The 24,443-nt window shown below is 49.9% G+C and overlaps 1 protein-coding gene across 1 annotated transcript in view; it reads left to right on the top strand.

Moving 5' to 3' along the window:
• The window catches only part of GYPC (glycophorin C (Gerbich blood group)), a 45,064-nt gene extending 26,423 nt beyond the window's left edge, over window positions 1–18,641 (top strand). The window contains exons 2-3 of the mRNA XM_065931357.1: window positions 15,733–15,783; window positions 17,983–18,641. Of these exons, the coding sequence (XP_065787429.1) occupies window positions 15,733–15,783; window positions 17,983–18,179 (248 nt within the window). The 3' untranslated portion in view covers window positions 18,180–18,641. The remainder of the gene's footprint in view (window positions 1–15,732; window positions 15,784–17,982) is intronic.
• The last annotated feature ends 5,802 nt before the right edge of the window (window positions 18,642–24,443 follow it).

Genomic DNA, 24,443 nt, shown 5'->3' with positions numbered 1-24,443 from the left:
AGGTCACGGTCAAATGCCACGTCTCCCTGGCCACACTTACTCACATTTATTACTCCTACTCATGGTCCTTGTCTTTTTCTTTTTTTGTCTTCACACTGTCTAGGATACGCCATAGCTTGTGTTTTTCTCCTTTGTATTTTTTGTATCCTTTCCCTTGAATGTAAACTCCAGAAAGAGAAGAATTTCAGCTATTTTTTTTTGTTTGTTTTATTTTTGTTTTAATTGCTATGTCCCCAGATGAATTTTGTTGAATGAACATGTGAGCTCTCTTAACCTTTTCTCCTTTTCTCCTAACGGCCCCTGTTTAGATCAGGAAATGTAACTCTTCCCCCTCCTGTGCAGCTGAACTCACGGCTGGCTAAGAGCACCCCTTATTCACACACACGCACATCCTCACACTGACTGATCCCCCCCACACTCAGTGCTGTGATCCCCAACCCCAATTATCTATTCAACAAGCCACTACCTCTCTCTGTTCAGTTCTTCCCTCCGCTTGCTTTCCCTCCAAGCACCAATTATGAGGGAGGCTTATCTCACTGAAAAAGAAACGTCTGAAACATCAAAAGAAGGTATAGAAATCCTTTTGAGGAGTTTTGCTATAAGGGGGAGCAGAGACAGGGCCCAGGAGTGGGAGGGAGACAAGGTGTGAAGAAGGAAGGTTTATCTTTTTTTCAGTTTGCAGAACAGTGTGCTGTCAGGGGTCATCTGCTGGCAGGGGCCAGTTTGATGATGCCCTCGAGAGAGGGGAGATCTCGGTGGTGACGTTCATAGCGTGGGAGGTGGCATCTCGCACACACACAGGCCTGGGGAGCGCAGGGCAGCCATAGATGGAACAGGGCCCCTGCAGGGGAGCCTGGCCTGTCCCCTAGGTGTGGCTCACCCCGCCCCCCGGCTTCTCCTGGCCCACTGCCTGCTTCGGCCTGGGCTCCAGTGCTGTGGCATGAGTCCGAAGCCCAGGGCTCAGCTCTGCCTCCTCTCCTTCATCTACACTTGCTGGGATGTGGCCCCAGCCCATGTCTGTGAGCACCGTCATGATGCTGGAGCAACGCCCAACTCCAGATATTCCTTCAGCCCTCACCTTCCCCCGAGCTCCAGGCTCCTCTCTCCAGGGGCCTGCCCTGCACCTGTGCCGCACATCTAACACATCCCTGAGATTAACAGATCCTTAACCAGCGCTGATTTCTGCCCCCCTCCCTGCTCGGGCCAAAACTCTGACTCTTTTTCTTTCTTTGCACACTCCACATCTAATCCATCAGCAGCCTCTGCTTGCCCCACATTCCAGATGTGCCCCAAATGTCCCTACTCCTCATCACCTGTGCCACCACGGTTCCTATCCAGGCGCTTGCCTAAACCACGGCCACAGGCTCTGCCATCTTTACTCAGGGTCTGTCCTCAGCAGGCAGTCCGAGTGACGATTCTCTCTCACGCACAGCTCATGTGGCTCAGCTGGACCCCTGTCCGGGCCTCCCATCCCTCGCAGAGTGCTGCAGGGGCAAGCCTGTCCTGTCGTCGCCGCACCTCCTCGCACTCTGCCCCGCACTCACTCTGCAGCGGCCACATGGGCTCTGGCTCACCTGGGAACACATCGTCTGGCTAATGTCTCCTTGGGACATTCCTCATTCAAATGTCTGTAGGGCTTACAGTTCAGTTCAGTTCCGTCCCTCAGTCGTGTCCAACTCTTTGCGACCCCGTGAATCGCAGCACGCCAGGCCTCCCTGTCCATCACCAACTCCCGGAGTTTACTCAAACTCATGTCCATCGAGTCAGTGATACCATTCAGCCATCTCATCCTCTGTCGTCCCCTTCTCCTCCTGCCCCCAGTCCCTCCCAGCATCAGGGTCTTTTCCAATGAGTCAGCTCTTCGCATGAGGTGGCCAAAGTATTGGAGCTTTAGCTTCAGCATCAGTCCTTCTAATGAACACCCAGGACTGATCTCGTTTAGGTTGGACTGGTTGGATCTCCTTGCAGTCCAAGGGACTCTCAAGAGTCTTCTCCAACACCACAGTTCAAAAGCATCAATTCTTCAGCCCTCAGCTTTCTTCACAGTCCAACTCCCACATCCACACATGACCACTGGAAAAACCATAGCCTTGACTAGACGGACCTTGTTGTCAAAGTAATGTCTCTGCTTTTTAATATGCTGTCTAGGTCGGTCATAACTATCCTTCCAAGGAGTAAGCGTCTTTTAATTTCATGGCTGCAATCACCATCTGCAGTGATTTTGGAGCCCTCCCAAAAATAAAGTCTGACACTGTTTCCACTGTTTCCCCATCTATTTCCCATGAAGTGATGGGACCAGATGCCATGATCTTAGTTTTCTGAATGTTGAGCTTTAAGCCAACTTTTTCACTCTCCTCTTTCACTTTCATCAAGAGGCTTTTTAGTTCTTCTTCACTTTCTGCCATAAGGGTGTTGTTATCTGCATATCCGAGGTTGTTGATATTTCTCCCGACAATCTTGATTCCAGCTTGTGCTTCATCCAGCCCAGCATTTCTCATGATGTACTCTGCATATAAGTTAAATAAGCAGGGTGACAATATACAGCCTTGATGTACTCCTTTTCCTATTTGGAACCAGTCTGTTGTTCCATGTCCAGTTCTAACTGTTGCTTCCTGACCTGCATATAGGTTTCTCAAGAGGCAGGTCAGGTGGTCTGGTATTCCCATCTCTTGAAGAATTTTACACAGTTTATTGTGATCCACACAGTCAAAGGCCTTGGCATAGTCAATAAAGCAGAAATAGATGTTTTTCTGGAACTCTCTTGCTTTTTTGATGATCCAGCAGATGTTGGCAATTAGATCTTTGGTTCCTCTGCCTTTTCTAAAACCATTTGGAACATCTGGAAGTTCATGGTTCACATATTACTGAAGCCTGGCTTGGAGAATTTTGAGCATTACTTTACTAGCATGTGAGATAACTGCAACTGTGCAATAGTTTGAGCATTCTTTGGGATTGGAATGAAAACTGACCTTTTCCAGTCCTGTGGCCACTGCTGAGTTTTCCAAATTTGCTGGCATATTGAGTGCAGCACTTTCACAGCATCATCTTTCAGAATTTGAAATAGCTCAACTGGAATTCCATCACCTCCACTAGCTTTGTTCATAGTGATGCTTTCTAAGGCCCACTTGACTTCACATTCCAGCATGCCTGGCTCTAGGTGAGTGATCACAGCATCATGATTATCTGGGTCGTGAATATCTTTTTTGTACAGTTCTTCTGTGTATTCTTGCCACCTCTTCTTAATATCTTCTGCTTCTGTTAGGTCCATACCATTTCTGTCCTTTATCAAGCCCATCTTTGCATGAAATGTTCTGTTGGTATCTCTAATTTTCTTGAAGAGCTCTCTAGTCTTTCCCATTATGTTGTTTTCCTCTATTTCTTTGCACTGATCACTGAGGAAGGTTTTCTTATCTCTCCTGGCTATTCTTTGGAACTCTGCATTCAAATGGGAATATCTTTCTTTTTCTCCTTTGTATTTCGCTTCTCTTCTTTTCACAGCTATTTGTAAGGCCTCTTCAGACAGCCATTTTGCTTTTTTGCATTTCTTTTCCATGGGCATGCTCTTGATCCCTGTCTCCTGTACAATGTCGCGAACCTCCATCCATAGTTCATCAGGCTCTCTGTCTATCAGATCTAGTCCCTTAAATCTATTTCTCACTTCCACTGTATAATCACAAGGGATTTGCTTTAGGTCATACCTGAATGGTCTAGTGGTTTTCCCTACTTTCTTCAATTTAAGTCTGAATTGACAATAAGGAGTTCACGATCTGAGCCACAGTCAGCTCCCGGTCTTGGTTTTGCTGACTGTATAGATCTTCTCCATCTATTTCAGCCTGTGTTAGTCCTTTCTGGCACTATAGTGAATGCCGCGATTGTTGTTCAGTTGCTCCCACAGATTTGGGCTAAAGCAACAGACATGCATTTCTGACAGTTCTGGGCACTGACAATTAAGTTCAAGATCAAAGTGTCAGCAGGTTTGAGGTCTGGTGGGGGCCACCTCCTGGTTCATAGCCAGGCGTTTTCTCTCTGTGTCCTCATGTGGCAGAAAGCCTGAGGGAGCCCTCTGGGGTCTCTTTTACAAGGGCACTAATCCCATTCATGAGGACTCCACCTTCATGACCTAGTCACCTTCTGATGGCCTCCTAATTCCACCACGCTGGAGGTTAGGTTTCAACATATGAAATTGGGCAGGGGTGGTGGGGCAGAGGGGAAAAAGCATTTAGTCTAGCACAACCCAAAAGCTGCCTCCTCTTGATCACCTCCTCAATTATTCTTTTTCCCTTTCTCCCTGTCTTCAGGATTTATCACCACCCTGGCCTTAAATCATGAATCCCTATTTTTAACTCCCTACCCTAGAAGAAAAACCCCAAGGGCAGGTCTTACTTAGGGCAGTTAACTGTTAGACCTTCAGACTCTAATAAAGGGAATGTGATGGGTCCTCAGTGAACCTTCTCTGAAGGGAGGATTCTGGAGGAAGCTTTGGAATCAGACCCAATTCCCACCCCCGTGTTGCTGTGTGTGACCTCAGGCAGGTTGTAGTTTGCTCTGTAAAGTGATGGGCATTATTGCATCCAGTTCAGTGGTTCTCCTGAGAAATTGCACAGATATAGAAACTTATAAAGTGAGCCCCTAAGTGGTGGTGATTATATCATTATGCACATCTAGAAAGGAGGGCTTTCAAGTGAGAAGAGAGACAATAGTCACTGGGGGAAGTGGAAGCTAGGGGTAGAGGGAACCTGAAGGAACTTTTTAGCCAACCAAACACTTTACCTTTGCTGCTGCTGGTGGTGCTGTGGGAGTGGGAGGGGGCATTCTGAGATCCACTGGGGCAGGGGGAGAGCCAGGGCCTGGCTGGGCTGCGGCCTTGGCCCTGCTGCTCTCTAGCTGTGAGGCCTTGGGTAAGATCCAGGAGCTCCCTGGGCTCACTCTCCACATTTCTAAAGTAAGGATGCTCACACCTGTCTCAGGCCAGTGTTTCTAGGGGGACAGAGAAGCCAGCAGTGATGGAGACTCCCCCTTGGTCCCCAGCCGAGTGCTCCCTCTATATCTGGGTCTTAGGTTCCTGCGGTTCCCACACCCCCAACGTGGTCCATGGATGCCCCTGATCCTCCTCATGGGGCCACACTGTCTTCAGGAAAGGGGAGGGAAGAAGAAGTGAGGATAAGGAAGTTCTTCCATCTACTGCCGGACTTTCCTATCACCAAATCTAACTGCAGGCCAGGCATGCGCAAAACAGCAGCAAGCTCAGGGTGTGAGTGGGAGAGCAAACAGGCCCCACACACCACGGGGCGGGGCGGGGGCCAGGGGGCCTGGTTCTGCTTTCGGCACATCTGCGGGAGGAGACGTTCTCTTCAGATAAATCTTCAGAGCAGCCAGATGTCTCTCCCCAACCCCCAGCAAGGAGAGGCTTTATAGCCCTGGCCTCTGCTCTTTTCTCGGCTGGAGAGGTCAGGCCCTTGGTACCCACACTGGTCCCCCAGCCGGAAATCAGGGCTGGGAGGAGCATCGCTGGCCCATTCCCTGGGCCTGCACAGCTCAGCTGCTCCTCAAAGAGCCGTCTTCCCCATCATAACTGGATCTGCTCACTGTCCACCCGCTTGGCCCTGGCTGGGGCATAACTCACCATCAGTGAACTCTGGGGACCGTGCCTTAGAGAAGCACTTGCATCAGCCCAGGGAGACCACTGATAGAGCTGCAGGTCCCAGGTACACGCATGAACATATATGTAAATGAGGATGTTGTGAAAGATACCCCCATAACCCCCACAACCACCCAAAAGCCACCATCTCAAGAAAGTGTATTTCCTTTCTTTTCTTTTATTGACTCTTTTTCAGAATGTTTAACATAGTTTATATTTAGAGTCCTATTCCTTTCCATTAGATCATACTATGAGCGTTTCCCCCTGTCACTAAGAATTCCCATGTGTCCCTCAGTAAGTGGAGCAGAACTGTCTGTCCTGTGGGTGTATCATAATTTACAGAACCAATTTCTTGACGCAAAACATTTAGATAGTCCTCTCTTATTTTCCATCTTAAACCCAATGGCAATACACTTTGCCACACATGAATTTGTGTTGCTGTTTCCAGGTGATTTCTCCAGGATCAATGACTAGAAATGGAGTTTGATCCTTGGGGTGATATATTTGCCAAAGAATGTGTGAGAGAAGGAAAGGTTCCTATTTTTGAGAATCCCACATTTTTTGAGCAATCTTGACAGCATGTATTTTAGACAATAGCATGTAAATGCATGAAATATCATGAAAATTTTTGTAGTGCTTTATGTTTTATAAAGTACATTCTTAATTTTATCTTCACAACAAGTTTAAAATAGTGCATTCTTCTATATACTGGTATCTAGAACAAAAGTAGTCAGCCCCTGGTTTTCTGAGTTGGCAACCTACCTCTCCCATTGCGTGAGGTTGTTCTGTTCTTGAAAAGAAGCAGACACAGTTTCAAGTGGTTAAGAACTCAAGCTTCAGCAGGAGATCCAGCACTGCCATGTGAATTTGGTCGTTAGTCTCTCTCAGCCATAGTTAAGAGGCTGATGGAACAGGGTGGGGATGGTGTGTTTGGAGTTACAGCGGAAGTTGTGAAGGGAAGACCATCTGGTTACGAGCTGTTGTCATGGAGGCGGCAGAGAAAACATAACCACCCCTCTCTGTCCTCCCAAACTCCAGTTTCCTGCTGCCATCTCCCAACTTAAATGGAAACCAGCTGCCTGGTCGCTCAGGAGATGCAGAGTAGGGTCAGCCTCCCCAGGGTAAAGAGGAAGACAAGGAAGGGATCAACAGCCAGTGAAGAGATTCACAGGGCAGGTTCCCAAACAAAGGAACTTCAGTCCTCTTGGGGGTTTGGAGCCCAGCATGGTGGCACGTGGAGGCATTCTACTTCGCCTCCTCCCAGGAAGAGCAAACCTTCTGAACTCTTTTGGTGGTCTTGGTGTTGTCTTATCTGAGATTCTGGTGGTGCTTGCTAGACCAGACACTTCTCTGGCCCTGCTCCGCCCCATCTCCTCCCCAGGACCACACACAGTGGCCAAACTGCGATCTTTTCGTCCCCATCTTCCGGTCTCCTTTGAATTCCACTTTCTCAGAAATCCTCAGATCTTCAGGAGGAAGAAGGGCAGGGTGTGGAGAGGAAGCAGTGCTTCCCTTTCCCACTCTGTGCCTTGAGGCTATTTGCTGCCCCCTTAATAAACCCCAAACCCCACACAACCCAAAGCTGACAAGGCCCCTCTCTCAGAGGAGCATCCACCTATGGACAGTGGTGACTTCTGTATTGGAATAAGACTCTATTTGAAAAAAAAAAAACAAAAAACCTCAGGAATAATAGCAGGGAAATATAGCTGGAGGAAAGCAGATACTCTGGGTTGTGAGTTACAGCATCCTCAACTTTCAGTTCCCCTTCATTGAGCACATCCCTAAAACAGCAATGCCTGGACATGCAAACTCTCTGGGTAAGGATCCAAAGACAGGAAGAACCCCTTTCCAGCCCCCTTATCTGCCCCCAGTCTGCATATAAACTGGAGAAGTCCAGTGTATCAATGCCAGGAGTGGCTCTATTCTCCAAAGCAGGGAGCCCTCCTCTCTTCACCCGATCCCAAGCCCCAGTGCTTCACCCATGTAAGGTGATATGGCTGGGGTGTTGCAGCCTGCAAGGATTAAGTACCCACCAGACACTTGTCCCTGTTTTTATACAGTATAAACAAGCACCAGGGCAACAGGGAAAGTGGGATCACAGCCAGGAGGAGACAAATATGGCTGAATCTTTGGATGGGGTTTCAGAGCAGTGTGATGACATTGCAGAGCGCTTTGGCCGCCCTTGGATTGGGGAGATTATTTATAAGGTGACACATAAGGGACTGCAGCCATGAAATTAAAAGACACTTCCTGCTTGGAAGGAAAGCTGTGACCAACCTAGACGGCATATTAAAAAGCAGAGACGTTACTTTACCAGCAAAGGTCCATCTAGTCAAAGCTATGGTTTTTCCAGTAGGCATGTATGGATGTGAGAGTTGGACTGTGAAGAAAGCTGAGCACTGAAGAATTGATACTTTTGATCTTTGGTGTCGGAGAAGACTCTTGAGAGTCCCTTGGACTGCAAGAAGATTCAACCAGTCCATCCTTAAGGAAATCAATCCTGAATATTCATTGGAATGACTGATGCTGAAGCTGAAACTCCAATACTTTGGCCACCTCATGGAAAGAACCGACTGATTAGGAAAGACCCTGATACTAGGAAAGATTGAAGGCAGGAGGAGAAGGGGATGACAGAGGATGAGATGGTTGGATGGCATTACTGGATGCGATGGACATGAGTTTGAGTAGGTTCCAGGAGTTGGTGATGGACAGGGAAGTCTGGCATGCTGCAGTCCATGGGATCACAGAGAGTTGGACACGACTGAGTGACTGAACTGAACTGAACACACGGGACCATGAGGGCAATCATTTTGACCTTGAGACAAGCAGACACATTTTCACCAAGGCACATCAGATTCACATGGGCCTCACCTGGCTAGGTACTTTGTGCTGAGAATTTGATCTGGGAGCCTGGGTAAGTGGACACAGCCTCTCTGCACAGATAGGAAGGGTGACCTGCTGGCAGTTGCAGGCAGGTAACTCCCCTTCTCCAGCATACAACTAGCAGCTCCCAGGAGCCCAGACCCTGACCCATGATGACCAGGTATCCCAACAGGCAGACCCACCTGGAGGGCCTCCTGTCACCTCCCATCACCTTTCCATTCACACCCTTCTCGTACCACCTCTGCTGGCATTGCCCACTCAGCATCTCAGAAGGTCAGTCTTGGGGACCATCTCCTCTAGGAAACCTTTGTGAGAAGCCAAAGAATTACCCTTTCTGGAGTTTCCCATAGGCATCCTTGTCTCTGCTACTTGTCAAGTACTATCTGCTCCTTGAAGGCAGGGCCCTTGCCGTAACTGTCTGCCGTGGGGTGCAGTAGGTGCTAAAGAGAGTTTGCCAAGGAAAGGACGAGTGAACAAAGGCCTGGGTTTCCGCGCTGCCCTGGAACCGGGGCACCCTGGGGCCGAGTCTGATGGCTGAGTTCCCGCTAGAGCAGCCCCAGGCGCGTCTTCTGTTTGTTATTAGCTTTTGTCGGAGCGCAGCTGGCTTACAGCGCGGCGCTGGTTTCAGGCACACAGCAGAGTGAACCAGTTACGCGTGTACGAATATTCACTCCTGTTCAGAATCTTTCCCTTACAGTCCTTGCAGAATACTGAGCCAAGTTCCCTGTGTTATGCAGTGTATTCTTGTTAGTGATCAGTGTTATATAATAATGTGTGTGTCAATCCTAACCGGCCCATGTTTCCTTCTCCCCATTTCCCCTCCCCCGCCTTCCCCCTCGGCAGCCATGCTTTTTCTGCATCTGTGACAGTTTCCCAGGCACGTCTTATTGCTTATAGTGACACTCGAAGACACAGAGTCTAACTTGTCACATAAATGTGTCGGTCTCAACCATGTCATAAGTGTCTTGGGGACAGACCTCATCCTCTCCACATACCATGAAGCCTGGGGCTGGGCAAATGCTGGTTTGCAAAAAACGGAAAGTGGATAACAAGCTATCCGTTTCTTTCCGTGGAGTGCTTTAGCTTGAGTGCTACACCCTTTCAGGGCAAGATTAACAACAGACCAAAGAAAAGTAAATGTCTTTGACCTTTTTCTTACCTCAAAGGAAAGTCAGTTAGTAGACATCAGTTGTCAGCTGATTTCGACTTCACTTGCATCAGGCCTTTGAGGCCAGAATGTAGAAAAGGAAGGAGAAAGTCTAGTGCAAGCAAAGGAGAGTTATCTGCAGCCACAGAGGTTCCTGTCCTTCCCCTGGACCCAAGTCGGACGCACGCAGGGCCATCGCCCCCTCCCCCCGAGCTCGCTGGGTAAGGTGACTTTTCTGACCCAATACCATCAAGCAACAGACGTGGCTGCCGCTGCACTGCGGACATCCACCGCTGTCATGGCTTGAATTCACCCAAGACTTCGTGACACGCCCGAGTTTCCCTTCAGGATTCGAAGACTGAAATAATCTTCCTCTTCCCAGAGTCTTCTGCCCTGTGTGTGAGTTCTTTTCTTGGCTGGACCGGGTGAAACAGGAATGGGGTGCTTCTTCCAGGACCTCCGAAGCAGGAGGAAAAATCATCAGAAGTGGGTGGGAAGGTATGAAGACAAAGCCTTGCAGGAAAAAGAACGCCCCAGCACAGCTTTATCGGAAAATACAAGAGAAGTGAGGCCCCTGGTGGTGACAGGAGGGTCGCCGTATGTCCCTGGGGCCAGTGCCTACGCACTGCGACCCCTGAGAGTCCAGCTGCTGCTTAAGGCTGTGCCTTGTGAGCTGTGTCCAAGCTGCCCGGCGGAACGGAGAATGTCGCCTGCGTGGGGGAGCAGCACCTCTGCACCCTGCTGCCCCCAGGGCTGCTGCCTTGGACCAGGGGACAGGCGACTGGCTACCCTGCAGACCTGGAAAATCAGCAGGGGTTGGCTGCAGCCAAATTACATATGGCGCAGGAGCAAGGCCATCTCCAAACTCAGCAGCTGGCGCTGAGGGGAGAGAACACATTTTAGTGCTGTGGCATCCCAGGTTACAACACAGGCGCTGCCCCTTCCATCTGTGAGACTTTGACCTCTTACTTGAGCTCTCTGGGCACGCATTTTATTGTCTGCAATTCACAAAAAGGCGCAAAGGCTTCCCTTTTGCTGACTTGCTGTTCAGAGCTATGAGGCAACTTCACCCGGTGCCTTCTGCCTGGTGAGACCTCCTCCTGCTCACCACCCCCACCCCAAGGCTGAGCCCCCAGCACCCGTGTCAGCACTTCCCCAGTCCTGGAACATCGTGCCCACCCCTGAAAATCCCCGAGATTCACTAGAATATCACCCTCCCCTGACCCCTACCCCCATGCCCCACCTCCATGGGAGGTGGTGACATCCCCACGTGAGAGCTGGGGCAGGAACAGCCCTTCCCTTCCTCTCTGGATCCACAGCTACAGGAAACACCTGATGTCCCCACCCTTGACCCGGCCCCCTCTGGCGAGTTCTGCAGGGGATTCAGAAGCCCAGAGGTATCAGAATGCTTGGCCATTCCACTGCCATCACCACAAGAGCTTTCACGGGTATGATGCAAGTGAAGTAGAAATCAGCTGTGATTTGTTCTCCTTCTGTCGGCTTCTTGCTTGATCTCTTGATCAGGCTGCCCTAGGACAAAGGGTTTAATTTATTCTTCTTGTTGTTGTTTAGTCACTAGGTCGTGTCTAGCTCTTTGTGACCCCATGTACTGCAGCACTCCAGGCTTCCTGCCCTTCACTATCTCTTGAAGTTTGCTCAAATTCATGTTCATTGGGTCAGTAATGCCATCCAACCATCTCATCCTCTGTCACCCCCTTCTCCTCTCCTCAGTCGTTCCCAACATCTGGGTCTTTTCCAGTGAGTCAGCTCTTTGTATTAGGTGGCCAAAGTATTGGAGCTTCAGCTTCAGCATCAGTCCATCCAATGCACATTCAGGGTTGATCTCCTTTAGAACTGATTGATTTGATCTCCTTTAGGATTGATTGACTTGATCTCCTTGCACTTCAAGGGACTCTCAAGAATCTTCTCCAGGTGGGATGTTCTGAGAGAATAGCATTGAAACAAGTATACTATCAAGGGTGAAACAGATCACCAGCCCAGGTTGGCTGCGTGAGACAGGTGCTCAGGGCTGGTGCACTGGGAAGACCCAGAGGGATGGGATGGAGAGGGAGGCGGGAGGGGGGATCGAGATGGGGAACACATGTAAATTCATGGCTGATTCATGTCAATGTATGGCAAAAACCACTACAATATTTTAAAGTAATTAGCCTCCAACTAATAAAAATAAATGAAGGAAAAAAAAAAGAATCTTCTCCAGTACCACAATTCAAAAGCATCAGTTCTTTGGCACTTGGCTTTCTTCATGGTCCAGCTCTCACATCCATACGTGACTACTGGAAAAACCATGGCTTTGACTATTCACACCTTTTGTTGGCAAAGTGATATCTCTGATTTTTAATACATTGTCTAGGTTTGTCATAGCTTTCATTCCAAGGAGCAAACATCTTTTAATTCCATGGCTGTAGTCACCATCTGCAGTGATTTTCGAGTCCAAGAAAATAAAATCTGTCACTCTTTCCACTTTTTCCCCATCTATTTTCCATGAAGTGATAGGACCAGATGCAATGATCTTAGTTTATTAAATGTTGAATTTTAAGCCAGCTTTTTCACTCTCCTCTTTCACCCTCATCAAGAGACTCTTTAGTTGTCTAAATCACAGCCTGTAAACATCATGGTGAATGATACCCTCGGTAAGAAACCCACTTTACACTGTGACTCAGATCGATAGGCTCGTGGTATGTGTGCACAGGAAGTCAGAGCTCCTTAAACAGTATCCCAGCTGCAGGTGAGGGACCCAGAGTAATATCCATAATAAGACTCAGAATCAAGCCAGTGGCTGCAACTGATAAATACCTATTCTGAACTAGGCATCACGTGTGTGTGTTGGTTGGTCAGTCGTCTGACTCTTTACGACCCCATGGACTGGAGCCCACCAGGCTCCTCTGTTTTTGGGATTTCCCAGGCAGGAACACTGGAGTGGGTTGCCATTTCCTTCTCCAGGGGATCTTCCCAACCTAGAGACTGAATCCACACCTCCTGCACTGCCAGGAGTATTCTTTTACTGCTTAGCTACCAAGGAAGCCCCTCATCTCTGGTCAGGGCATTGGAGTCTCAAGGAGAGCTAGGAAGGAAAAACACAGGGTACTTTGGGTCTCTACAGAAGGTGGGGCGGCCACTCATACTTGTCCAGTCTCAGGACTAGACGTCTGCTTCTGATCCCAGACCCACAAGGGACCATAAATAACACTTTGTTTTGCCATAAACACCCCCCACCCCGCTACCTTCAGCTACCCATCAACCCCCAGCCCAGATCCTGAGCTCACAGTGATCCTAATCTCAAGCTCATATGTACCCTCAGCAGTGACGACCTTTCATTCCAGGCTCCTCATCCAGTTGCATACTACCCCGTCAACTCCATGCACAGGGTCTGTCTTAGTCCCGCTAGCCTTCTGCAGATATCCCTGTCCTTGCTGCTAGCTGAAACAGTACAGGGTGGTGTAGCCCTTGAGGACTCTCACTGCGCATCTCCAGAGGCAAGAGATCAAACCCCAGGTTTTAGGACCTTTGGTGCTATGGATGGCAAGCAGTTATTTGGGGAGAAAACAGAACTAGAGAGAAGTGAGCAGTCTTATAGGGGCTAAGCTCTCTGCCTGGAATGCGTATACTCTTGTCTGTGCAGCAAACCCCTATTCATCCTTCATGAACCCATCTTGATAAACCCTCTCTGGAAAGTCTTCTCTTACACCAGCAGTTCTCACCCCTGAATGTGCATCAGAATCACCTGGGCCCCAACCCCAGCATTTCTGGTACAAAAATGTAGAGCCCAGGAATGTGCATTTCTGACAGGCTCCCAGGAAACCCTGCTGTTTTAGGGACCACGGTCTGAGAACCACCATCTTACACCATCTCCACCCTCCTAGACATGCCCAAGCACCCTCCTCTATGCCTGTTCTGACCTATGTGGCAAGTCTGGCCAGGCTGAAGTGTCACTACCATTGAGTCAGCACATGGTGTGACTTGAACAAGTTAATCTCTGGTCTCTGCACGTAGGCCGAGAAATTCACCCCCAGTGATCCAAGCCCCTACCTCTGGTCCCCACCCAGCTCACCTAGGCTCACCACTGGGCAGGACCTGCAGAGTTAAGCGTGCCAACCCGAGGCTGCGAAGGCTCACACAGGAGAGACTCCAACCCAGGGAAATCAGTTAGTTTTCTGGAGCTTAGCTTCCACATCTGTAAAAAGGGAATAACAGTGACTAGTACTGAATGGGATTGTCTCAGGGACTATTTGAATAAAAAACCTCAAGTGTTAAGAACAGTACCTGGCAAATGGCAAACAATTGCCAATTGTTTTTAAAAGAGAAATAACAGTCCTTTCTAATCCTGGCTGCATTGGTCAAACTTGACTTAAGAAAGGCTTGCCTTCACCTGGAAAATTCCTCACAGCAATCTTGGGTATTTGAGCTTCTATACCCATCCACGCCGACTTAAGGAAGGTGCTGGCCTTCCTTACTTACTCTGAGGGGCTTGGTAATCTAGTAAATTCCAGAATGCTGGCCTCTGAATGCATTTATTTGTATGCATGCCTTTATCCTAGGAATCACGCATTCAGTAAATTTTATTAAGTGCCTACTCTGTGCTAGACTAAGTCCCGAGCTGCATTTGATCACCCTGAATCGAGGAGCCCAGCATCCACTTGACCTTCCCTGTCTGTGCCTCCCTGCCCCGCCTGGCGCCTGCTCTGTCTCTGCTGACTTGAGGCTTCGTTTTCTCCTCTCCCCACCTCCAGGCTCTGCGCTGGCCCTGGGGCCCTCAGCCTGGCCCTCCCTCCTCCTGGGGCCTCAGACCTGGAATCCCTGCTTCCTCCCACCACCAGCTAGCTTCTTATCAGAAAGAGGCATCTGGCAGCTTCACTGGGGAGAATGACCTCATCACACTATAATTAAAACAACTCTCTGAGCGGAAATGACTATTATGAAGCAGCCTTCTCTGTTTTAATAGGAGGCGCCCTTGTAATGGGAACATGGGATTTCCATGTGAACACTGAAGTTTCCATGCTGTAATAAAGCCTTCCTCTCACGCATCTTCCAGAGGGGAGGTTCCTGCTCTCTTGCACATCCTAGCCTTCCGTCCAGATCACTCAGCTTTGGGAAAACACACTCAGTAGCTTGGATAGTCCCACAGAGTGCCTCTCCCACAGAAGAAGAATGCAGAGGCCTGTGCAGGGTCTCAGAGACGGATCTCTGGGAGGGGCATCTTCAAGAGAGATGAGACACAGGGCCCCTCAGAGAAGGCAGACTAAGTCCTGGCCTCCAGCCTGACCACCGACCAGCTATGTGATGGTGGGCACATCACTCTGAGCCTCAGTGGCCCACCTGTGAAATGGGCTAATAAAAGTGGTGGTTATGTCGCTCAGTCATGTCCTACTCTTTGCAACCCCATGGACTGTAGCCCGCCAGGCTCCACTATCCATGACATTCTCCCGGCAAGAATACGGGACTGGGTTGCCATTTCCTCCTGCAGGGGATCTTCCCGACCCAGGGATCAAATCCTCATCTCCTGTTCATCTCCTGCATTAGCAGGCAGACTCTCCCACTGCACCTCTCGGGAAGCCCCCAATATACCCCGCACCTGGTATACTAGATGGACAGCAGCTAAACCAACAGCTGACATATGCAGACGCCCCACAGGTGGTCTGCTTTTACCATCACGGGAAAAGCTAAGGCCTGCAGGGCCAGGTGGTGCTGCACTAAACCCAGTTGGGCCTGTCATCACGCCCTGCCCAGGTGTCTGCCGAGCAGGTCCAGGCAGGGCTCTGGGTCAGAGGCGCAGTAGGGATGCAGCAGGGGCCCTCATGCCCTGGAGATGCCACATGGTGCCTGACGGCCCCAGGGCTCGCACAGTGCTCTCCAGCAGCGGGCAGCAGCCAGGCAGAGCCCGGGCCCTGCCCTGCACTCCCGGCCCGAGGCCTGCCCACGTGCCGCGCGGTTCCCCGGGCACCCTGGGCCAGCGCACCCGCGAGCAGAGGGCGCGAGCTCAGTGGAGACACTGCAGCGAGTGGGGAGCCATCCCTTCTCACCTAGGGCTCTTCTGTTCTATCTGCAGAGCCCGGCCCCGGGATGGCCTCGAGTGAGATGGACATCGCTGTCATTGCAGGTATGCGGTCTTGGGGACCTGCGAGCAGGCAGGAGGGTCAGAGAGACTCACGGGGGGGCCTGCCGTGGCCTCACCTCCCTTCCCGCAAAGGAGGTTAGGAGGTGGGCCGGGGACTCGGTCTCTGTAAGAAAGCGTCCAACACGCATCCTGGTGGATGAGGGGCCCGGACAGCCAAATCAGGCCTGTCAGGCCCTGGATCCACAGGGTTGGAGTCTGGAGGGGGGGCCTCCAGTGAGGACTGTGCAGGGCTGGGTGGGCTTGAGGGGCTGGCCACGGCGCCCTGCCTCCTTCCCCAGCTCCCTCCAGCCACACTCTTCCTTGCCACATCTTACACTCCTGTCTCCCTATTCTAACCCTGCTCCAGCCTTGCTGTGAACCCCACACTGGCCCTTGCTGGTCACGGCTGTGACCCCAAACTGTTTCAGGACCCACTAGGTCTGTGAGATATAGCTTTTGGTGTCCTGAGATTCACACGTCTCCCCTAGTGCATTCATAGCTCAGGGAACTTCATGATTAAATATAAATAGATAAAAGCAGGTGATCACACTGGTGTTCTCCTTCTCACTGGGCGCTGCACCTTCTTTTTCTTAGATAATATCATTCACATCCTGCAGACGGAAGTGCCTAAAAGCAGTGGGAAGTTGAGGAAATTGTGCCACAAAGCAGAGATTGGGTTCAGCTAAAGCCTCCACATATTTCCCAACAGCACCTCCCTCAGTAAACCCACCTTCTAAGTCAAGGCAGAGGGTTTCTTCTGCACTTTAAAGCAAACACCTTAGCTTGAACCCCTTCCCAAGCTGTGAGAGTGCCACCCGTTAGTCCTACCCTAACTCTTCCATCCTCCCCACTCATCCTATCTCTCCAAGACCCTGAGTGACCTGGTCCTTCTGACTAGGCCTGGCACTGCACCACCAGACCCCTCCCGCAGAAGCACAGGGAACTGGATTGGGGTGAGGAGCTCAAACCACATTTCACCCAACCTGCCCCCGACACCGTGGACAGCCCTCACCTCCTCACCGTCCTCCTGCCCAGATGACAGCCAGCTCAACTGGTCTTCCCAACGCCATGCACTTCGAGTCCCATGCCCAGTTGGGATGGTCCAGCTTTTAAAACCGAGAACTCTCAGATTCGTAAAGTATAAGAGAAATACTGAGGGATGCAGTGATGCCCTCTGCAGGGGAAGGCTAATCTTCTTAGAAGAAGTGGTAGAGGCTTATGATTCAGAAGGCAGCATCCAAGTTTACCAGGAATATAAGAGGGGAAAATATTTTCAGCAGACAGCACATTTGCAAAGACATGGGAAAATGGTCAAATAAAAAGTGTTTGGAGAATTACAGATCAGCCAGATGGACTCTGGTAAGAAGAGTTTGAAAATGATTGCAAATTCTTAATACTGAGGCGTAACAAAGTTTTAGAGGGGGCCATTCATCTGAGGTACTAACGATAAAGAACCCGCCTGCCAATGCAGGAGATGTAAGAGACGCAAGTTCAATCCCTGAGTCGGGAAGATCCTCTAGAGAAGGGCATGGCAACCCACTCCAGTATTATTGCCTGGAGAATCCCACGGACAGAGGAGCCTGGCAAGCTATGGTCCATTGAGTTACATAGAATCAGACAGGCTGAAGTGACAGCACGCATGCATTCATCTGAAGACTGAAGGAGAACTTTGATTAAACAAGAATGCTTCTTGGAAGGGAAAGACATCAGGTTGTTAGCTGGTGATTTCTGAGTAGAAGGATTAAGGACATTTTCATCTCCATTTTCATTTCTCTATATTTGCCAGGTCTTACAAAATGAGCATGACTTTATAAAATAAATTTTTCACTCTTTTAATATCTATATGTAAAACACCTAATTCTTTGGAGTTAAACTTATTTATCTCTTTAAAAAAATAAAAGTTTCAAGTCCCATGAACTTCTAAGTTTTAGGCAAAAACGTGAGTTGAATTCTGCGGATGATGCTTGGAGGTCTGCCTCCCTTGGTGGAGCAGGAGGGCCTCAGAACAGGGTCCGTTCTGAGATGATTCCAGCCTGTCCGAGGGCGCTGCGTGGAGGGCGGGGGAGGTCAGGGTCACGTGGCCGGGCAGAGGGGAGGCAGCCTGTCTAGGCTGGGCGTCCCCCAGAGCCTGTCCCGGCACGCCCGTGGCCGCGCCTGCCCCTCCCGCCCCGCCCGCGCTGAGCCTGTGCTTCCGTCCCGCAGGCGTGGTCGCGGCCGTGGCCTTCGTGCTGGTCTGCTTGCTGTTGCTCATGCTGCATTACCTGTACCGGCACAAGGGCACCTACCACACCAACGAGGCCAAGGGCACGGAGTTCGCCGAGAGCGCGGACGTGGCGCTGCAGGACGACCCGGCCCTGCGGGACAACGGCGGCGGCAGCAGAAAGGAGTACTTCATCTGAAGGACGTTAGCAGGACTCGGCGCCCCCACGCCGCCCGGTCAGGAAAGAGCCCCTCCACCCGCCCCATCACCTGCAGCGCCGCGCAGCCCTCCAGCGCCCCCCGCAGCCCAAGACACGCACCTCACCTGGGACTCGGTGCCACCCGGGGCGGGGGTGGGCATCGGAGGAGGAGGCCAGCTGGAGAGGCTTCTCCCAGGACCCAGGACGCTCAGCCGGAGGGAGGAGGCCCGAGCCCTCCTGGGCTGTACACGTTACCACCTCGTGGGGGTGGAAGTCCTCGCTGCGTGTGAGTGGGGTCGTGGCCTGGGGGAGCGAGGAGTGAGTTGTCATCATGCTGACCGGGGACAGTGGCATCAAACGTCAGCCCTTGACATCTGGGGGAGCAGCAGGTGCCAGCGCTCCTAGGCACCTTTGTCTCCCATAGATGCAGCTCTGGATGATTGGAAATAAATTTGAAATGTAGCGGAGCATTCAGTCAATGACATGACCGGGATTGTTGCGTTCTCTGATGAACTCTGTGAGCTGACGCTGGGCACAGCTCCGGGCTCCGCCGGGCGGTTATGAGAACACGGTCTATAGGGGAGGCTTCTGGGCCCCATGCGGGAGGGAGGGACCAGTGACCAGCAGGCCTCTTCCCCACATGAGCGCAGCTTCAGGAAACACATGTAGGGGTGCAGTGTCCCTCTAGAAACAGATTGTCCCAGCTCCGATGGCCCTGGCTGAAGCGCTGGTTCCCAAATGCCTGGTATTAGAAGGAATGGACCTACTGAAAATATGAGTGACCCTCATCAGAAAAGCGTTCCCAAGCCCAGTTCCAGCATGTGTGGGAAGGCTTCCCCACAGCAACAGGCAACTCAGCTCAATTCTGACACTGTCTACCCAGAGACGGAAGCAGACTCCAGAGGTAAAGTACTCAGTCCCACAGGATCACCCTCGTCTCAGATGTCGCCTGTGCTTCCCACCAACCGGCTAAGACTGGAGGTGCCAGCTCCTCCCTCTCTGGGTTCGATTAATGTGATAGAAGGGCTCACAGAACTTGGGAAAATCAGTTTACCCATGATTTACTCAGACTGCTGATTTATTGTAAAAGGTGATTGAACACACACTGCAAACTATTATATAGGGTGGATAAGTAACAATATCCTCATTATAGCACAGAGAGCTATATTCAATATCCTATGATAAACCATAATGGAAAAGAATATGAAAAAGAATGTGTGCATGTACATATATATATATGTAAAACTGAATCATTTTGCTGTACAGCAGAAATTGACAAAACATTGTGAATCAACTAAACTTCCATTTTAAAACATCCATCAACCACGGATTTTAAAAAATCCATCAATGATGACTGACCGTCAACCTCGAGACCCATTTGCATTCCAGAAATCAACGGGGTGATACTAAAAGTTACAAACCTCTAATTGAATAGTTGGTTCCCCTGGTAACCAGCCCACAACCTTAGGGGCTTCCAAAAGTCACCTTATTCAAATAAGAAAAGATACCTTTATCATTCTCAACACTTAAGAAATTCTGAGGGTTTGGGGAGCTCTAAGCCAGGAACAGTGGACAAAGATCAAAATATAGGAGCAATACATCTTGGTTATTTGGATGGCCAAATATATATTTATGATGAGTCAGAGTATCACATCATCCTTCCCATGATCACAATTGCTGATGATGGCTCCCAGTGGCTGAGGTGCAGATGGCCAAGCCCCGTCCCTGGGTCTGGGACCTGGCCCCTCTCTTCCTGGGTCTCGAGCAGCTCACTTGACCTCCCTGGTGGACTCTTGGGGTCAGTGGCAGGAACAACTGTGTTGGGTGCTCAGAACTAGTTTTATATAATGGGTATGTATCAGTCAATGAAAGTTCCTCAGTACATCACTTCTCAATGGTTCCTCAGGAGCATTGTTATTCAGTTGCTCAATCGTTTCTGACTCTTAGCGACCCCACAGACTACAGCACACCAGGCTTCCCTGTCTTTCACCATCTCCTGGAGCTTGCTCAAACTCATGTCCATCGAGTCAGTGATGCCATCCAGCCATCTCGTCCCCTGTGGTCCCCTTCTCAGGCCCTTAATCTTTCTAGCATCAGGGACTTTTCTACTGAGTAGTCTCTTCACATCTGGTGACCAAAGTAATGGGGCTTCAGCTTCAGCATCAGTCCTTCCAATGAATATTCATGATTGATTTCCTTTAGGATTGACTGGTTGGTTCTCCTTGCAGTCCAAGGGACTCAAGAGTCTTCTCCAACACCACACTTCAAAAGCATCAATTCTTTGGTACTCAGCTTTCTTTATGGTCCAACTCTCACATCCATACATGACTACGGGAAAAACCGTAACTTTGACTAGATGGACATTTGTTTGCTAAGTAATGCTCTGCTTTTTAATATGCTGTCTAGGCTCATAACTTTTCTTCCAAAGAGCAAGCATCTTTTAATTTCATGGCTGCAGTCTCCATCTGCAGTGATTTTGGAGTCCAAGAAAGTAAAGTCTGTCACTGTTTACACTGTTTCCCCATCTATTTGCCATGAAGTGATGAGACCGGATGCCATGATCTTAGTTTTTTGAATGTTGAGTTTTAAGCCAGCTTTTTTACTCGCCCCTTTCACCTTCATCAAGAGGCTGTTTAGTTCCTCTTCACTTCCTGCCATAAGGGTGATGTCATCTGCATGTCTGAGGTCATTGATATTTCTCCTGGAGATCTGATTCCAGCTTGTGCTTCATCCAGCCTGGCATTTAGCATGATGTATTCTGCATATAAGTTAAATAAGTAGGGTGACAATATATGGCCTTGACGTACTCCTTTCCCAATTTTGAATCAGTCAGTTGTCCCATGTCTGGTTCTAATTATTGCTTCTTGACCTGCATACAGATTTCTCAGGAGACAGGTAAAGGTGGTCTGATATTCCCATCTCTTTAAGAATTTTCCATAGTTTTTTGTGATCCACACAGTCAAAGGCTTTACGGTAGTCAATGAAGCAGAAGTAGATGTGACTCCTCAGGAGTAACCATGAGTTAAAGTGAACTTACTAACCATCCTCTTGCATGAGGGTCTTTCTAAGAGTCCCAGCAACTCAGCAATCACTCATTTAGAGACTAGAAGCTCTAAGATAAAAGATTGCAGCCCAGGCAACCAGGAACTCACCAGGGCTCAAGTTTCTTAAGGCTGAGTCGTCTGCACGGGGAGTCAGCAAAAAGATCTTGCAGGATTCTCCCTAGGGGAATTATGGGATACAAGCTCAGGCAGGAATGGCTACCATCTAAGGAAGCTGGAGTCACAACAGAAAGAAGCAGAGATGGGAGAGACTTGATCCGAAACTGAGGCTTTTCCCTGGGTGACCCAAGCTCACTGGCCCTCCACATTCTCTTCTGTAGAATAAAGGGTTTGTATCCATGTCCCAAACACCACCTTGGCAAAGTGGCTATAAACAGCCCAAACCGAAAAACTGTTCTGTGCAGATAGGTTTGGAAAATGGTCTACTTTAAGAAAGCTAAGCTAGTGCAAGCCCTCTTGTCATCTCCAGTATTCCAGCCTATGCATGACAGGCGGGGACAGTCAGGCAGCACTGCCCAAATGTATTTGGCCAGAAACACCATTTCCTCCCAGAATACCTCTTGCAAACTGTGGACCAAGAATTCCTTAGAACACTTCTAGGAAATGCTAAGTGACTTCTTATATCCCTTCCTGTTGTGTCATCACTTTAGGATTTTGAGAATATGTGGGCACATGGCCTCATCTTTAAGGAATGTGAACACAGATCACCATCCAGTGGGCACAGAAAAAGCGCCCAGAGCCCACACATCCAAGTGACGCCAAAGACCTGGTCTCTGTGCACCAGTGCCAAATTGAATCTCAGAGACAAAATTTGGGTGAAGTAGAAAAGAATAGTTTTATTGTTTTGCCAGGCAAAGGGGGACACAGCAGGCTTGTGCCCTTGAAAACTGTGTGTCCCAATCCAGAGGGATTTAGTGAGGAGTTTTATAGAAATGACTCAAGACAGTACTTGCTGGTAAAGGTCAGAGTGTGTGCAAGGCCTGCACTCCTTAATCTGGCCTCAGGTGATGTCTTGATGAGCTTCTATGGTTCTCTCGGTTATCACACTCTAACCTACACTCTAGAATGAAGAAGCTTCATCAAGTAGTTCACCTTCCATTTGTTGAGGGTCTTAGTTCTACACAGAGCTCAAAAATATTGTTATGTGTATCCCTTGAGGTGGCACAGGACCCTGCCCCAAGGCTGCACAGCTGTCTCTTGGCTGCTCTTTCTTTGTCTCCACATCCCTTCCCTCCCATGATCAGTAACCATTTGAACCTGCTTTTTGGAACTCAGGGAAGGTCATGGAGCCTGGAGTGTGTTCCCTACAAACAGGAAATGGGAGACGCAGAAAGGCATCTGTGCTCAGGAGCCCCACGGAGTCCTGCTCGGTCTGAGAAGTGCCTTCCGTTAGAAAGGCTCCAGGGAGACAATCAGCCCTTGAGTCTCCATGAGGGCTGGTGCCTGTGAGGAAGGGGAATGCCCATTAGCCCTCATTCCACAGCCCCAGGAAGCCTTTACTGAACGCAACTTCGTGAGCTGGCCCATCGGACCTGGGTTCCTGGCCCCTTACTTCCTTAATCCCCTCCCCTCAGCCTCAGCCTCCTGGCCTACCTAGCATCTTGGAAAACTTTATGGAAGCACATATTGCTCCCCAGCCCAATGGGCCCCAGGTCCAGCCAGAATCAGAAGCAATGATGAAGCCACACAACCCAGATGGGGATTAGAACCACTAGACAGTGGTTTAACTGAGATCACACCTGTCCTCAGAACTTAATGAAGCTGAGGTTCTTAATGACTCATCACAGAAAGAATTCAGTGAGAGACAAAGTGATAGGCAAGAAGTGGAATTATTTAGAGAAATACATAGCCTGTAGACAGAATATTGTCCATCTCAAAAGGTGAGAGCAGAGGAGAAACCCACTGCATAGAGTATGGACCACCTTAAAAGGTGTGTGTGTGCTTTAAGTCGCTTCAGTCATTTCTGACTTTTTGCGACCCTATGGACTCAAGTGGTCCATAGCCCACCAGGCTCCTCTGTCCATGGGATTCTCCAGGCAAGAATACTGGATTGGGTTGCCATGCTCTCTTCCGGGGGATCCTCCCAACCCAGAGGTCAAACCTGTGTCTCTTATGTCTCCTGAATTGGCAGGCAGGTTCTTTACCACTAGCACCACCTGGGAAGCCCCTCCTTAGAAGGTGAGAGGCCCATAAATAGAGTAGTTAGTTTTTATGGGCTGGGTAATTTCATAGGTTAATGAATAGGAGGATTATTCCAACTGTTTTGGGGAAGAGGCAAAGATTTCCAGGAATTGGGCCACCACCCACCTTTTGGCCTTTCATGGTCAGCCTCAGACCTGTCATAATGCCTGTGGGTGTATCACTTAGCTGATCTATTACAATGAGCATATAATGAGGTTCACAGTCAACTGGAAGTCAAATCTCCCACCACCTTGGAGCTAACTGTCTCTAACCGGTTTATGTCATGTCCTTAAGGGTTATGTCATTCTTTCAGAGATTGCTCCCCATCCTCCTATTTCAGTGACGTGGAAGCTGCAAGGCCGGGTTAGCCAAGGAGGCTCTGTGTAGATGCCATCTGGGAGGGAGCAGTCACAGGCCGAGTGTGGAGGTGAAGCGGCCACACGAGGACAGAGCAGTTTAGGGAGAGACAGGCACACGCGTGGGCAGGTGGCACCCAGCACACACGGGTGTGCAAATGAGGAGTGTTCCCGCTGGGCAGGGAGCACGCTCGCTTTGTCTTCGACTCCTCCTCCTATGAGGGGCTGGAGCATCCTTGCATTGGGCCTGCAGCAGATGTGATCGTGGCAAATAGGAGAAAGCATGCACACCCCAAGTCTCCAAGGGCTGTGCAGTCAGAGGGAGGAAGCCGAGGGGAAAGGAAGAGAAGGGTGGAGGAGGAGCTAGAAAAAGAGCTAGGGTTTATAGTCTGTGTGAACCCTGGCTTCATCACACATGGTCCTCCTCCATCCTCGCGATGGCACCACAGGAAGATGGCCTCACCTCTCTTTCCACCTGTAGAAACCGAGGAAGGGCTTGCTGGAGGTCACACAGCTTCTAGCAGCCAAGGAAGCCTCTGAATCCAGGCCTGTCTCACTGGCAGGCCACGGAGGACGGTCCTGCCTTCCACAGGCTGAGGCGAATCGGCAGGGGCTCTGCCTGGGAGCAAAGCAGGCAGCAGCAGGACTCGGGAAGGCCAGGGAGT

The sequence above is a fragment of the Muntiacus reevesi genome, chromosome 3 (genome assembly GCF_963930625.1).
Source record: "Muntiacus reevesi chromosome 3, mMunRee1.1, whole genome shotgun sequence".
NCBI lineage: Eukaryota > Metazoa > Chordata > Mammalia > Artiodactyla > Cervidae > Muntiacus > Muntiacus reevesi.
This window is presented reverse-complemented; position numbering and strand designations above follow the sequence as displayed.